General features: G+C 33.3%; 1 protein-coding gene across 11 annotated transcripts in view; it reads right to left on the bottom strand.

The window, feature by feature from the left end:
• The window catches only part of DMD (dystrophin), a 2277745-nt gene that overhangs the window by 1937240 nt on the left and 326606 nt on the right, over nucleotides 1-13899 (bottom strand). For all 11 annotated transcript variants that reach the window (XM_064364425.1, XM_064364424.1, XM_064364427.1 and 8 more), the window contains exon 2: nucleotides 7578-7639. In XM_064364425.1, the coding sequence (XP_064220495.1) occupies nucleotides 7578-7639 (62 nt within the window). The remainder of the gene's footprint in view (nucleotides 1-7577; nucleotides 7640-13899) is intronic.

The raw sequence follows: 13899 nt of genomic DNA, 5'->3' as shown, positions 1-13899 counted from the left end.
TTTTTCCTAATATTTTAAGCATTGTTTCTCTTTATTATCTTACTTAATTTAAAATAGTTTCCTCAAAAATTTTTTAATTCTCTTTTAAAATCTTTACTTTTATATCTTTTAAAATCTATGTATCAACATTATACTTTAATACTAACAAATTTTGCTACAGAAAATTGTGAAGGAAACAAAATAGCAGCCTGCTTGTTGTACCCACAAAAGCTTACTAATTCATTTTTAAAAGAAATAACATTGCCTATTCATTCATCTTTTGGTTACCTCCTTGTTTAAGAAGCAAGGTACTAAGGATGATCCAAGATGGCCAAATAGGAACAGCTCTGGATTGCAGTTCCCAGTGAAAACGCAGAGGGTGAGTGATCACTGCATTTCTAAATGAATTTTTACTGACCACAGACCAGGAGATTCCCCAGCAGAAATGCTCCATGAGTCTCCAGCACAGCTGTTTCAGCTGGCACAGTGGGTCTCCACACAAAAACTCACACAAATCCGGGCACCATTTCAACTGGTGACTGGAATGCCTGGGAGACAGAGTTGCCCCTTAAACTGAAAAAAAGGGGGTTCAGTCAGGGAGCCAGGTGATCTGGCTTGGCTGGTCCCACTCCCACAAAGACCAGCAATAGGAAACGTTCTGGATTGAGAGTTTCACCGCAAGCACAGCTGGACCCGGGACAGTCCAGATCTGTAGGGGGAAGGGCATCCGCCATTACCGAGGCAGTCCAACCACTACAGAGGCAGTCCGCCATTATTGAGGCAGTCCACCATTATCGAAGTAATCCACCATTACCGAGGCAGTCCACCATTACCGAGGCAGTCCACCATTACTGAGGCAGTCCGCCATTACAGAGATACTCTGCCATTACAGAGACAGTCCACCATTACTGAGGCAGACCGCCATTACCAAGGCAGTTCTAACTATACCCCTATAAACAAAACTGCAAGGAAGTTCACATAGCAGCTGGGCAGAGCCCACAGCAGCTCAGCAATGCCTCTGCTGGCAGACTGTGACTAGGCTACCTCCTCACTGGGCAGGGCATCCCTGAAAAAAGGCAGCAGCACATCAGGAACTTATAAATAAAGCCCCACCTTCCCGGGACAGGGCACCTGGGAAAAAAAGATGGTTATGAGTTCCACTGAAGTAGACTTACACATACCTGCCCAGCAGCTCTGAACAGAAAAACAGAGCTCACAGCTCAGCACTTGAGCTCCTATAAGGGACAGATTGTCTCCTCAAGCAGCTCCCTGACCCCCGTATAACCAAAGAGTCACCTCATAAAGGAGAGCTCAGGCTGACATCTGGAGGGTATCCTTCTGGGACAAAGATAACAGAAGAAGAAACTGGCAACAACCCTTACTGTTCTGCAGCTGCTGCAGGTGATCCCCAGGCAAGCAGGGCCTGGAGTGGACCTCAGCAGTCCTACAGCAGAGGGGACTGACTGTTAGAAGGAAAACTAAGAAACAGAAAGAAATAACTTCATCATCAACAAGAAGGACATCCACTCAGAGACCCCATCCGAAAGTCCCCAACCACAAAGACGACAGCTAGACAAATCCACAAAGATGGGAAGAAACCAGCGAAAAAATGATGAAAATACCCAAAAAAGAATGCCTCTCTCCTTGAAGCGATCACAACTCCTCACCAGCTAGGGAACAATGCTGGATAGAGAATGAGTCTGATGAATTGACAGAAACAGGCTTCAGAATGTAGATAATAACAAAATTCTCTGAGCTAAAAGATCATGATCTAACCCAATGCAAAGAAACTAAGAACCTTGAAAAAAGGTTTGACAAAATGCAAACGAGAATAAATAGCTTAGAGAAGAACATAAATGAATTGATGGAGCTGAAAAACACAACACGAGAACTTCGCGAAGCATACACAAGTTTCAATATCCAAATCGACCAAGCAGAAGAAAGGATTTCAGAGATTGAAGATCAACTCAATGAAATAAAATGAGAAGGCAAGATCAGAGAAAAAAGAGTAAAAAGAAATGAACAAAGCCTCCAAGAAATATGGGATTATGTGAAAAGACCTAATCTACGTTTGATAGGTGTATCTAAATGTGACAGAAAGAATGAATCCAAGCTGGAAAATACTCTTTAGGATATTATTCAGGAGAACTTAAAATTCATGCTCATTTCAATAGCATCATGAAATTATGGAGTTAGGAACACAATGATTACAACTAAAATGTCATGTTCTCAAGAAGACCAGATGACAGCATGGAAAATAACAGAAGTAAATAAGGAGAGATTCAGTAGAAAAAAATGCACAAATATATGATTCCTTCAATTCAGAAAATATGTAATGACAATAATAGGAATATTTTATGTTCATATAATTTACTATTTATAATGCCCTTTCAATAAATGTTTTATTACAAGTAGGCATGAACATATAAGTAAAATAAGACTTATAGAATTTCAATTTTATATTTACCTTTCTTTTCAAATAAAATATGGATATCATGTTTTCTCCTAAGGCACAGAATAGTGTAAAGAAGCCTACTTTACCAAAAAATAACATGCTGGTGGGGTGATGGAGAAAATGGAATACTTATACACTGTTGGTAAAAGAGTAAATCAGTTCAACCAATGTGGAAGTCAGTGTAATGATTCCTCAAAGTGCTAAAAACAGAACTGCCCCTCAACCCAGCAATCCCATTACTGGGTATATACTCAAAGAACTATAAATCATTCTATTATAAAGACATGTTCATACATATGTTAATTGCAGCACTATTTACAATCACAAAGACATGGAATCAACCCACATGCCCATCAATGATAGACTGGATAAAGAAAATGTGGTACATCTATATCATGGAATACTGTGTAGCCATATGAATAAATGAAATCATGTCCTTTGCGGGGACATGGATGGAGCTGGAAGCCATTATCCTCAGCAAACTCACACATGAACAGAAAACCAAGTACTGCATGTTCTTTTTTGAGTGGAAGCTAATTGATGAGAACACATGGATACATAGTGGGGAATAACAGACAGTGGGTCTAATTGGAGGGTGGAGGGTTGGAGGAGGGAGGAGATCAGGAAAAATAACTAATGGGTACTAGGCTTTATACCTGGGTGATGAAGTAATCTGTACAACAAATCCCCATGACACAAGTTTACCTATGTAACAAAACTACATATGTACTCCTGAACTTAAAATAAACGTTAAAAAAAAGAAAGCCTGCTTTACTGACTCACAAGTTTAGTGTTATTTTACACTACATCATGCTCATTATGCTGGCTAGAAGGTAAACTAAAAATAAATCTTGAAAAAAGTATGTCATATCAATTTATTTTATCACATGATGTTGTCCAAAGAGGGTGAGTCCTGGCTTTTTAATGTGGACACTTATGTTGCAGCAATGAAGAGATAAATGAACTATGGTGGCAGGCCAGGTCTCACTAACACAGAGTGAGTGGTGAAGTTAAGTATTAGAAGCTGATAGAGCCAGTGCCCTTATACAAAGGCTGGAAGGTAACAAAAGCCCAACAAGAGTTTTGCCCAGGCCTTTATTGGGTCTTGAAGCATGGCAAGATAATGAAGGAATTCCTAAGAGGGTCCTTTTAGGATTAAAAAAAGTTTAATTGGGGGTCTGAAGAAACTCCCCAGGCCTCCATAAACAAGTTTATTGGGGGTCTGAAGGAACGCCCCCAACCTCCATGACTTAGCAGGAGATAAGATACAGGTAATCAGCACCTGGACCCATGTAGATTAAGTAAACTTACTGAGGCTCCAGAGGAAGGTCTTCAGGACTCAGATGTTAGTTATAGATTAGAAGAAGTTAATCACTTATGTCTTTAGATGAATGCACATTTACACTTAGATATATAGCTGAGAAGGCATGTAAACTCTGAAAAACTTTGTAATTTTTAGTTAGTCTGGGTATAATTTCCAGGCCTTCTCCCTATAACCAGTTACAGAAAGAAAACCTCCTCCTTTCCCAGTTCATCTGCATCTCGTTATTGGGCCATAAGAATAAGCAGCCCAACCCTAAGTTTGGTCCAGGAACGCTATCATATCATGGACTCTTGTGAAGACATTCGACAAAATTAATTATACATTTCTACTTCATTTAAGTCAAATATGCATACTATGTTGGAAAAAACTTAGAATAGTTCAGTACAGAAATAATGATGATCACTAAATTTGATATAGGTTCAAAACCATCATATCATAGGGAGAAAGTTTATATCTCTCAATTGATCTAGTAGTAACTATTTTTGCCATAAAATTTTTTCTCAAACACAAACATCAAGCACATTTTATGACAAAATTATTTTTGGTCATTATTTCTAAACTGTACTTTCCTTTAATAAGCCTGTGTGAACGAGTAAGATTTTTATAATGCAAATTATATTTGCCATAGAGTATACACTAGGCTTCTTAAAGGATTATAACATATCAATAAATTACATGGAAGGAATATTTATCCTGAATTAATCTTATCTAGAAATGGTTTTGTGTTTATGTGGAGATAAATGTTGTTCACTTGTCTCTATATAATAGATGTGATAAATCACATTCTAGTAAAATTGTTTGGAATTGAAGATTAATAGAAGACTTATTTTAAAAAGAGATAGGGCTTATTTTTAAAATGGTACTGGGAAAGTGAAAAATCAGTTAGATTTACTCCAAAGACACATTTGACTTCAAATGAAGCCACAACAAGGATATATTTAATTGCATTTATTTCCTTAAAATACCCCTTCCGTAGCTTTACAAAATAACAAGGAAATACTTTGTTGTCTCTCTGTAATTTATAAATATTATGTAAATGTGTATATAAAAGGCAATGAAAAATTATTATCTGTCTGTGTGGTAAATTAGACACAGACACACATTAATACAACTATAAAAATGAATATGAATTAGAAGGTTTATTAGGGAGGCATTTTTATAGTTGTTTGAATATGTGTCTGTGTCTAATTTACCACACAGACAGATAATTTTTCATTGCCTTTTTTTTAAGTCTTCTTCAGCACAACTTTTCCACTCAGCTTTTCTTCTTTTTCTAAATTTAGCATAGATTTAATGATTTGTACTACTGACCTAGTGTATTTATTATATTTATGTAATGCACTAGTAATAAAAATTGAGATTATAAAGAAGATAATACATTCCTGCCTTTGATGGGCTCACATTTTAGAGCTTTCTTCATAAAAGTTATCAGATTCCCTCTAGCTCAGATTGCTGCTTTCTCAGACCACCCACACTAAGCCCACTCATTTCTATTCCACTTAGCAATTAACCAAAAACTCCCAAATTACTGTGCAGGTTCCATGAGATCAAGAGATTCCACTTCAACTCATCTGTGTATCCTACGGGGCTAGAATTCTGCTGAAAGGCATGCAGTGATGCAATAAACTGCCAAATGACATATATCACAATTATGTTTATGTTTTGGTATCACCAAGTGGCTTAAACTGAATCAACTAGCTTCTTCTAAATTCCTATCATCTTCAAAAATATCCAAAATAATGTAGTCATTTACCTAAGTTTTGACAGAAAATAGTAAGAAAATATGAAAAAGATTCTTTTCAGGTTCTCAAAATTAGAAGCTAGCACACACTTACATATACATTTTACCTTTAAATAAGTTTTCTCCTTTGTCTTTGTAAACTTTTATTTGTATTTCTGGCACCTAGGATATGCTTGATAATAAAATTTCTGTACTTGAAAGAATGGTGACTCTCCTGATGCAATTATAACAGACTTAGGGAAGATATTTATAATATAAATGAAAAGTGGAAGGTGAACTAGAGGATGCAAATATTTGGGAGAAAAACAGTAAATGTATTAATATATCTGAATATTTTCAGTTTTAAGATATGGGCATTCATAAGGACAGAAAAAAAAATACCTAATTGCTCTAAGGCAGTGCTAACAATATATTAATAGAGGATGGATTAGATATCAAGTTTGATTTGTATATTAACAGGTGAGTTGTGATAAGTTAATGTACAGAGTGAAGATCTATTTCAATTTGCTGGAATGAGGATACACAGTGCTTGTCATGTTTATTCACTTTATAAAAATTACTCTGGTTCAAGTCAAAGATTCAGAGTATTATGACATTTATTATTTCAGAAAATTTCTTCACAATTCTGATTTGTCTGTATGCTTGTTTGAAAATACATCTCTTGTCTGCTTCAGAATTCCAAAACTTTAAAATGTCAGTTATGCCAGTATATACAGCAATTAAACTATATATACCCATCTGGTAAATATTCTGAGAATTATGAATACCTATCCTAAATATCCTGAGTTTTTTATTTATTCTTCTATATTTGTGTTATATTTTATTTCACTTGGCTAAAAAAGCTGAGGATTTAAAAAACATTTTTAAAATATATGTTTTGGTTTATGTCTCTAATAGAAATTTATTATTAATTCAGCCAGTGAATAAAATGAACTTTTATTAATTAAAATTCAGTAAGTTATATTAAAGACAACATGGCAACATTCTGCTAAAAAATACCACAAAGAATGCATGATACTCTATAAACTTTTGTCATAGAAAAGGGAGAACTTTTGAGATTACATCTCCTAGTAGATTGTTTTGGATCCATTATCATGATTTTTTCAAAATCAGACCCATAGATTGAGTAATTCATAGCTATTAAGAGTATCAGGTATTGGACTAGGAATTTTCACTTTTAGTAACTCTTTAAATCATTACAATAAGAAACAGACTATCCATTATCACAACTATGCCACTCTTAAAGCCTTGGGTTTAAGGACCATATTTTATTAGCTTTACTTTCCATTATCTAGATTTGATGTATCAAGTAAGCAGTCAGTATAGACATACACAAACATTCATGATGGAAACATAAGAAAACTGACTCACCAAACATTTGATTGATTTACCCAAATCCAGAATAATAATTAAAATGCAAGACTTTTAAACCTTGACATCCCGATAAACCTCCATATATCGCATTCCTAATACTAGTTTTCAAGGTAACAATATCTTACTCTGTGTTCACCTATAATTATCTAGAGTTGTGCTATTGATTAAAAATTGAGTTGTATTTGCAAAATAAGTAAATATTAAGAGTATGGATTGATGCCTGCAGAAAAACAAGAGGAGCTTATTGTTTTCAATTATTTGAAATATGCTCTAAATTACAGGGGCTGAATACACCCAAGGCAATTATATTGTTTTTCTTGAACTTGGTAAAGACCAAGAGGGACAAAAAAAATGATAATTTTCGCAACAAAAGTCCCTTATATCTTCTTCTTCTGTGTAACATTCCAGCTACTTGATAGAAGATTACACCTATAATATTCTGATGACTCATGTCATTAAAGAACTCACATTGTCAAGAAGAATCAAAGATATACATTTTATAAAATTAAATAATGTATCTTTGTCATATCTTCTGCTGCTTACTCCTTAAATAAGAGTCAACATTATAACCCCAGATTTACACAGCTAAAATAAAATGACACTGTGAGAAAAATAACACGGATTTTTAAGATACACAGGTACATGGTCCATTTCAAAAATTTCACAACTTATATTACGTCTTTAAATTAACAAACCATTCTTACCTTAGAAAATTGTGCATTTATCCATTTTGTGAATGTTTTCTTTTGAACATCTTCTCTTTCATCTAAAATGCAAAATAAAAAGCAAAAGTTAAGAAGCAACTTTAAATGTAATTCATATTTTACAACCAAAGTAAATTTCCATTATTATATGTTAGTGTTAATTTACATTTAGTATTACATCATTGATAAATTGAATTAAACATAAGTGATGTTGGCTTGGGGCATTCAAATTAAAATTATATCTGAAAAACGGACGGGCACGGTGGCTCACAGCTGTAATCCCAACACTTTGGGAGGCCAAGGAGGGCAGATCACGTGAGGCCAGGAGTCTGAGACCAGCCAGGCCAACATGGCAAAACTCCATTTCTACTGAAAATACAAAAGTTAGCCAGGCCTGATGGCATGTGCCTGCAATCCCAGCTACTTGGGAGGCTGAGGGAGGAGAATCATTTGAACCTGGGAGGTGGAGGTTGCAGTGAGCCGAGATCATGGCACTGCACTCCAGGCTGGGTGACAGAGCAAGATCCTGTCTCAAAAAAGTAAAAAAAAAAAAAAAATATATATATATATATATATATATATAATTAATATGACCAAACCCGTACACTGTATGATTACAGAAAAACAGTCTCATCTGAGTAATAGTATTTATTCCTCAGTTATGACTAGATACTCCAGTATAATTAAAACAAACTCTCAGCTGTCATTTACTCTGGTAACTCTTTCTGAGCCTTTTCCCGTACTATCTCCCCAGCCATGTAGAAATGATTATTCCATCCTTTGCAGCATCTACATACTCTAACATGGGCCTTCTCCCTCTATGGAAGAGGTTTCCTGATGAGCAGGAGCACAGTTTAGTTATCTTTGCTTCCCAGAACTTAGCACACTGTCTGAACAAATTAAGAACTCAGAAAATACATTTGACAAATACGTGAATGCTTTAAGGGAGGGGAGATTCTACAACTCTAAAATTTCTAGGACCTATTTTCATCTAAAAGTCAGAAAATTTCAAATAAAAATGCAAATGGTACTCTTCATGGCTTACATATAAATACTCAAAGGAAAAATCCTCAAGGATTTATACTAAGGGATTAGGGAGAAAAAATTATTAAAAAACAACTTCACAGAATTCATGCTTCTACAGATGATCTTTTTTTCCATAATCTGGAAATTAGTATTAAGTCAAATGGACAGAAAAACCATCAATCTTGATATATTAAAATGTTTTTCTCCAAACCAAAGACCATTTTTTAATTACTATAAATGTAACCATATCAGTTAATGTTCAGTAAATGAACACCTGAGAGATATTTAAAATTGATAATTTCATATTTTATTTACTTGGATCAAAAGAACTGTTATTAAAATGCCTTTTACAAAGTAACTTTATTTGCTCTCATATTTTTTTCAGTAGTAAATCTCCATTGCTTCTCTTAAAAACATGACATACAATAAGAAATCACTTTCTCACAACAAATATATGCATGCACTAAAAATATCTGTTTATCTTTAAATCATGATATTAATCTATAAGTAGATTTCTTTAATCAATATGAGAAATAACAATGAATAAATTTCAAACTGTCATCTTAGATGAGAAATTTTATTTAGCATTCCAAAATACATTTTTCTTATTTAATTGTGTTATTCCCACAAGCTACTATATATATGGTTAATATTAACATTATTCATATGGTATACAATAAATCTTAGCTACAATATGGAAGTATTTCCTTTGTTGACAAGGGTGAATAAATACAAACAGATAGTAATAATTTTCAAACCTATTCTAGCCTCCTTTGAATCTTTACTTCCATAAAATTAATACTAGCCCTTCCAAAACAATTTAGAAAGAAATAGAATGTTTCAAATAATCAAAATTAAACCATCTTAAATGACTTTCTGGAGGAAGATTTGGCAATACATCTATTTATCAGTAATATATACATCTATTCCTTAAAGTAAATGACGTTATTTGCAATTCCACTTATTTTTCCTACATGTGCATGCATACCTTCTGTCAGAAAGCAGAGTAAATGAGTCAGGTGAAAGCATACTTTCAGATGTCTTTGAAACAAACCCAAAATCCTCTGCCAAAAGCTCAATATGAGGTTTTTTTGAAGTGATTTAATCCACAGGCTTTCAAGTGAAAAATAGGTAGTAGAACAAAATTTTTATTCTTTTCAATTATATGGAAAAGGAGCAATTTTTAGGTAAGCATTGAAGGCAGCACAAAAACCGTGACATTATGTGCAAAATGTTATGTATCTACTGTGTAAATAACAGTAAATGTGAGCTTCAACATATAAACATCTTTGCTAGTTGTCCTCCCTTACCTCTATGTCTTTAATATAAGAAAAATATGTCTTCCATAAATTATATGCTAATATTTTATAGTAGCATGTATTTTCTTTAACATAATAACTATTAAAACAATTAATTGTATTATTATTATAAAATATATAACAATTATTAGTGCCTTACTATTCATAAGGTTGTTTTAATTATGTCATCTGAATCTGGATGTAATTTATTACTTTATACATAAATAAAAGCTGAGAAGGAATAAAGCTATTAAGTGACAGAAATTGACTTAATATAGATTTTCGGAGTCAAAGTCCATGGCTTTTCACATTGATCAGATATCTATCATTTACATTATAAATGCATAATTAATAATACAGAATACTGTAAGATAATCAGAGTCACAAAAGATGAATACATTAGCACAAATACAAAATAATCATGAATTCAGAGCTTCTATTTTGAACAACTCAAGGAGGTTCCATGTATGTTGTAACCTATGTGAATAGCATACTGGAATTTTGCAATGCGTAACTTATATGTCTGTATGAACTGATCTAGAACTGAGTAATAAACCTCCCCTATGATGCTGGATGATATGGTTATTCATACTTTCAATAATAATGTTCTTACATTTAGTAATTGATATTTGATATTTCAATTTTTGTCATATATATCATTATGGAAATATTTTAACATCCAAAAATCAATCAAAATTTCTGTGTCCACACATTACAATCCCCCATAAATATATATTTTATATAACCAAAATAATATTCTTTCTTTTTCACTTATTTTATCATAAATATCATATAAGCTGCTCTTTCCTTTTGTTTGCTATTAGACACTAAGTCACAATAAACATTTTCATGAATTCACTTCTTTTTTGTTTTATAATTGTCTTGGAATAAATTATCAGGTCAACATTATGAAAACCTTTATGACTTTTGCTAAATATTTGTATAGTATTTTACAACTGGTCAGACCCACTTCTACTGGTACCAGAAAGAATGAGGTTGGGAATTACAATGTTAGCAGCAGGTATGCTGTTGATAGGAGTTTTGGTGCTTTAGTTTTTTAAGGTACTGCTACTTTGTTTAGACATAAGGAGATACTTCATGTTTGCTTTCATTATAATTAATTTGATTACTAATGAAGTAGAACATGTTTAATGCATTTATTTATTCTGCATGTTCCTACTTTTGTCAAAATACTTGTTTATATCCTTGCTCATGTATCTATTGAGCACTTAATATTTTAAAATTAATTGGAATGGGAAAATTATATATCGGTAATTCTTAAACATTTCAAGTCATGGGCTCCATTTGATTATCTGATGAAAATAATGAACCTTTTCTAGAGAAAAATGTCTAAGCATACATATTAGCATAGAGTTTCATAGAGTTCATTGACCTCCCTGCAGAAAATTCTTATTACCTTAAAATCCAAGTTAACGATCACCATTGTAAATTAAGCTACTTAGTCAATGAATGAACATATTTTCCCAGGTGGTCATATGCATTTTAATTTTTGTTTTATTATGCTAAAATTTTATACTTATTTATTTGGATTGATATATTTTATTGCCATTTGTCGTATTGCTTAAAAGTTGACTAATTTAAGCATAAGTTGTATATCCTTAGTTAATCTAAAGTCACTATACATACATATGATACATATATAAATTGTTCTAGAAACTATTTTGATACTTTAACAATATGTATATTTCTGTAATCACATAGTCTATAGTAAAACATATTAATGTGCAATCAGCAACAAAGCAAATGAGAAAAGAATAAAGTGATAGCTGTTTTATTACAAAATGATTATATGCTTCTGTTTAGTCATTTCAAGTAACACATATTCTATTTCATTTCCTCTAGGATTTGTTTATAACTTATTTTATTTTACTAATAAAATTATGTGTGTGCATATTAATATGAGCGTCAAAGAAAAAAAATCTCTCTTGGGAAAATTTACTTGAAAACTGTTCCCTGGAGATGTCAAGAAGTGAAGAACTACCACTTCATAAATTGCAAAAACTGACCAACATTTTATTTTATTCTCTCTATGGGGAAAACCCATATAAAATTAGCTTTCTAATGTGACATAAAAATTGTATTTTATCTTAGAAATCTTTAACCCCTTCTAATAAAGTTATTTTTATTCAGTATATGTGGCCTTTCATATTTTTTAAGATTAGTACAATGATCTTTTACCCTGTTATTAACTTTTATATTCCTGAGTCCCTCAGGAATATAAATGCGGGATATATTAAATTGAAATATTCATGATTCACAAGAGCAAGTTACTGCAGAAGAATGATATTGGGCAAACTGAGAGAACATTAAATGTATGGAACTGGCTTCTAGTCACTTCGCAAGACTTATTAGAATTGTGGCCTTAAAATTGCCAAGGCTCAATCTCTTTAACTGTGAAATGAGAATATTAATTGCTTTTTAACTCATAGAGCTATTGACAGGATATAGAGATCACTTTGTTACATAATAATTTGTAGAATAATTATTTACAGAGTGCTTACTATGTCCTGGTCATTGCAGTAGTTACCAAAAATATAAACAAGACTTATTCTGGGAAAGCTCTTAGCCTACTAGATAATAGACATATCAGAGATAAATATGAAATATTCTGCATAAACAAAACTATATATAAATTTAAAGGATATTATAGGAGCATGGAGAAAGGAACCTACCCATTACCTTCTCTGCATGGGTGTTAGAAAAGATATTTTGGAGAAGGCAATGGGTAGGTTGAGTTTAGAAGAACGAGAGAAAGTAAAGAAGGAATAAAGGTAGGGGGAAAATAAAGATGAATCTCACTGAGCAGACAGCAAGGGCCAGAGCAGAGTGATAAGAAACTGAAAGTACATGATCATTCACCATGCAATTCTGTTTTGTTGTACTCTAAAATGTGAGAAAGGGAGTGGCATGGAATGAAATTGCAACGGGAGTTGGGAGCCAGATGTTGGAGAGCCTCCATGATAAGACATCTTCTCTGCTATCAGATAAGACAACGTAACTGAAAGCATTTAAAAATGGGGAAAAAAGAACCCAGAAAAACAGTTCTATAAACACTAAAAATTATTTCCACTACACAAAGCAGTTAACCATAATCTGTTCAAGAAAATCACTTTTTTTTTTTGAGACAGGGTCTCACTCTGTTGCCAAGGCAGGAGTGTATTGAAACCATCATAGCTCACTGTAACTTCAGACTCCTGGGCTCAAGCAATTCTCTCACCTCTGTCTTCCCGGTAGCTAGGACTACAGGCGCACATCATCACATCACCACACCTGTGTAATTCTTAATGTTTTTGTAGAGATGAGGTCTCCCTACGTGGCCCAGGCTGGTCTCAAACTCCTGGCCTCAATCAATCCTTCTGCTTCAGCCTCCCAAAGTGCTAGGATTACAGGCATGAGCCATCACACTCAGCCTAGAAAAACATTTTTTAAATGATATTTCCTTGGGGGCTAGTTACTCTTTTAATTGGAAATCTTCATCACTAAGGTGACACAGAAAATGTATCTTTAAAAGGAGAAGGGAATATTAAAGTTGATACTAGTTTAGAAATACGCATAGTGAAGAAATATAATGGGATAAGTTTATTTCACTTAAAGAAAGAACTATGAAGTAATATGGGACAGCAATTAAGTTCAGTCTATTCTCTGATTCTACTAAACATTAGAAAAAAGGAAATGAAAAATATGGAAGATTAATGATAAACATTAGATAAGATTATGTGATACTTTGGAGCATTATTAAAGAAGGCACCAAATTCAGAACATATTTAGAAAATGGATTTACTGTGCCATTAATATTACAAAACGGCAATGCAGAGTGAAGGAGGGTACAATGGAAAATGGTATGAAAAATGCTTTCTATTAAATTTGAGTAATAGTCTTTGATGATGGGATTTTTCTATGGCCTGAGGTGGCATTAGTGGTCAGCTTATAATGAGGAGGTCTAAAATACTTAAACTTCTGCACAAAGAACAGAAAAA

Source organism: Aotus nancymaae, unplaced genomic scaffold (genome assembly GCF_030222135.1).
Source record: "Aotus nancymaae isolate 86718 unplaced genomic scaffold, 86718_ANA_hifiasm-v0.15.2.pri h1tg000058l, whole genome shotgun sequence".
In the NCBI taxonomy this organism is placed as follows: Eukaryota; Metazoa; Chordata; class Mammalia; order Primates; family Aotidae; genus Aotus; species Aotus nancymaae.
The sequence above is the reverse complement of the archived record's forward strand: the minus strand, read 5'-3'. Positions and strand labels throughout refer to the sequence as shown.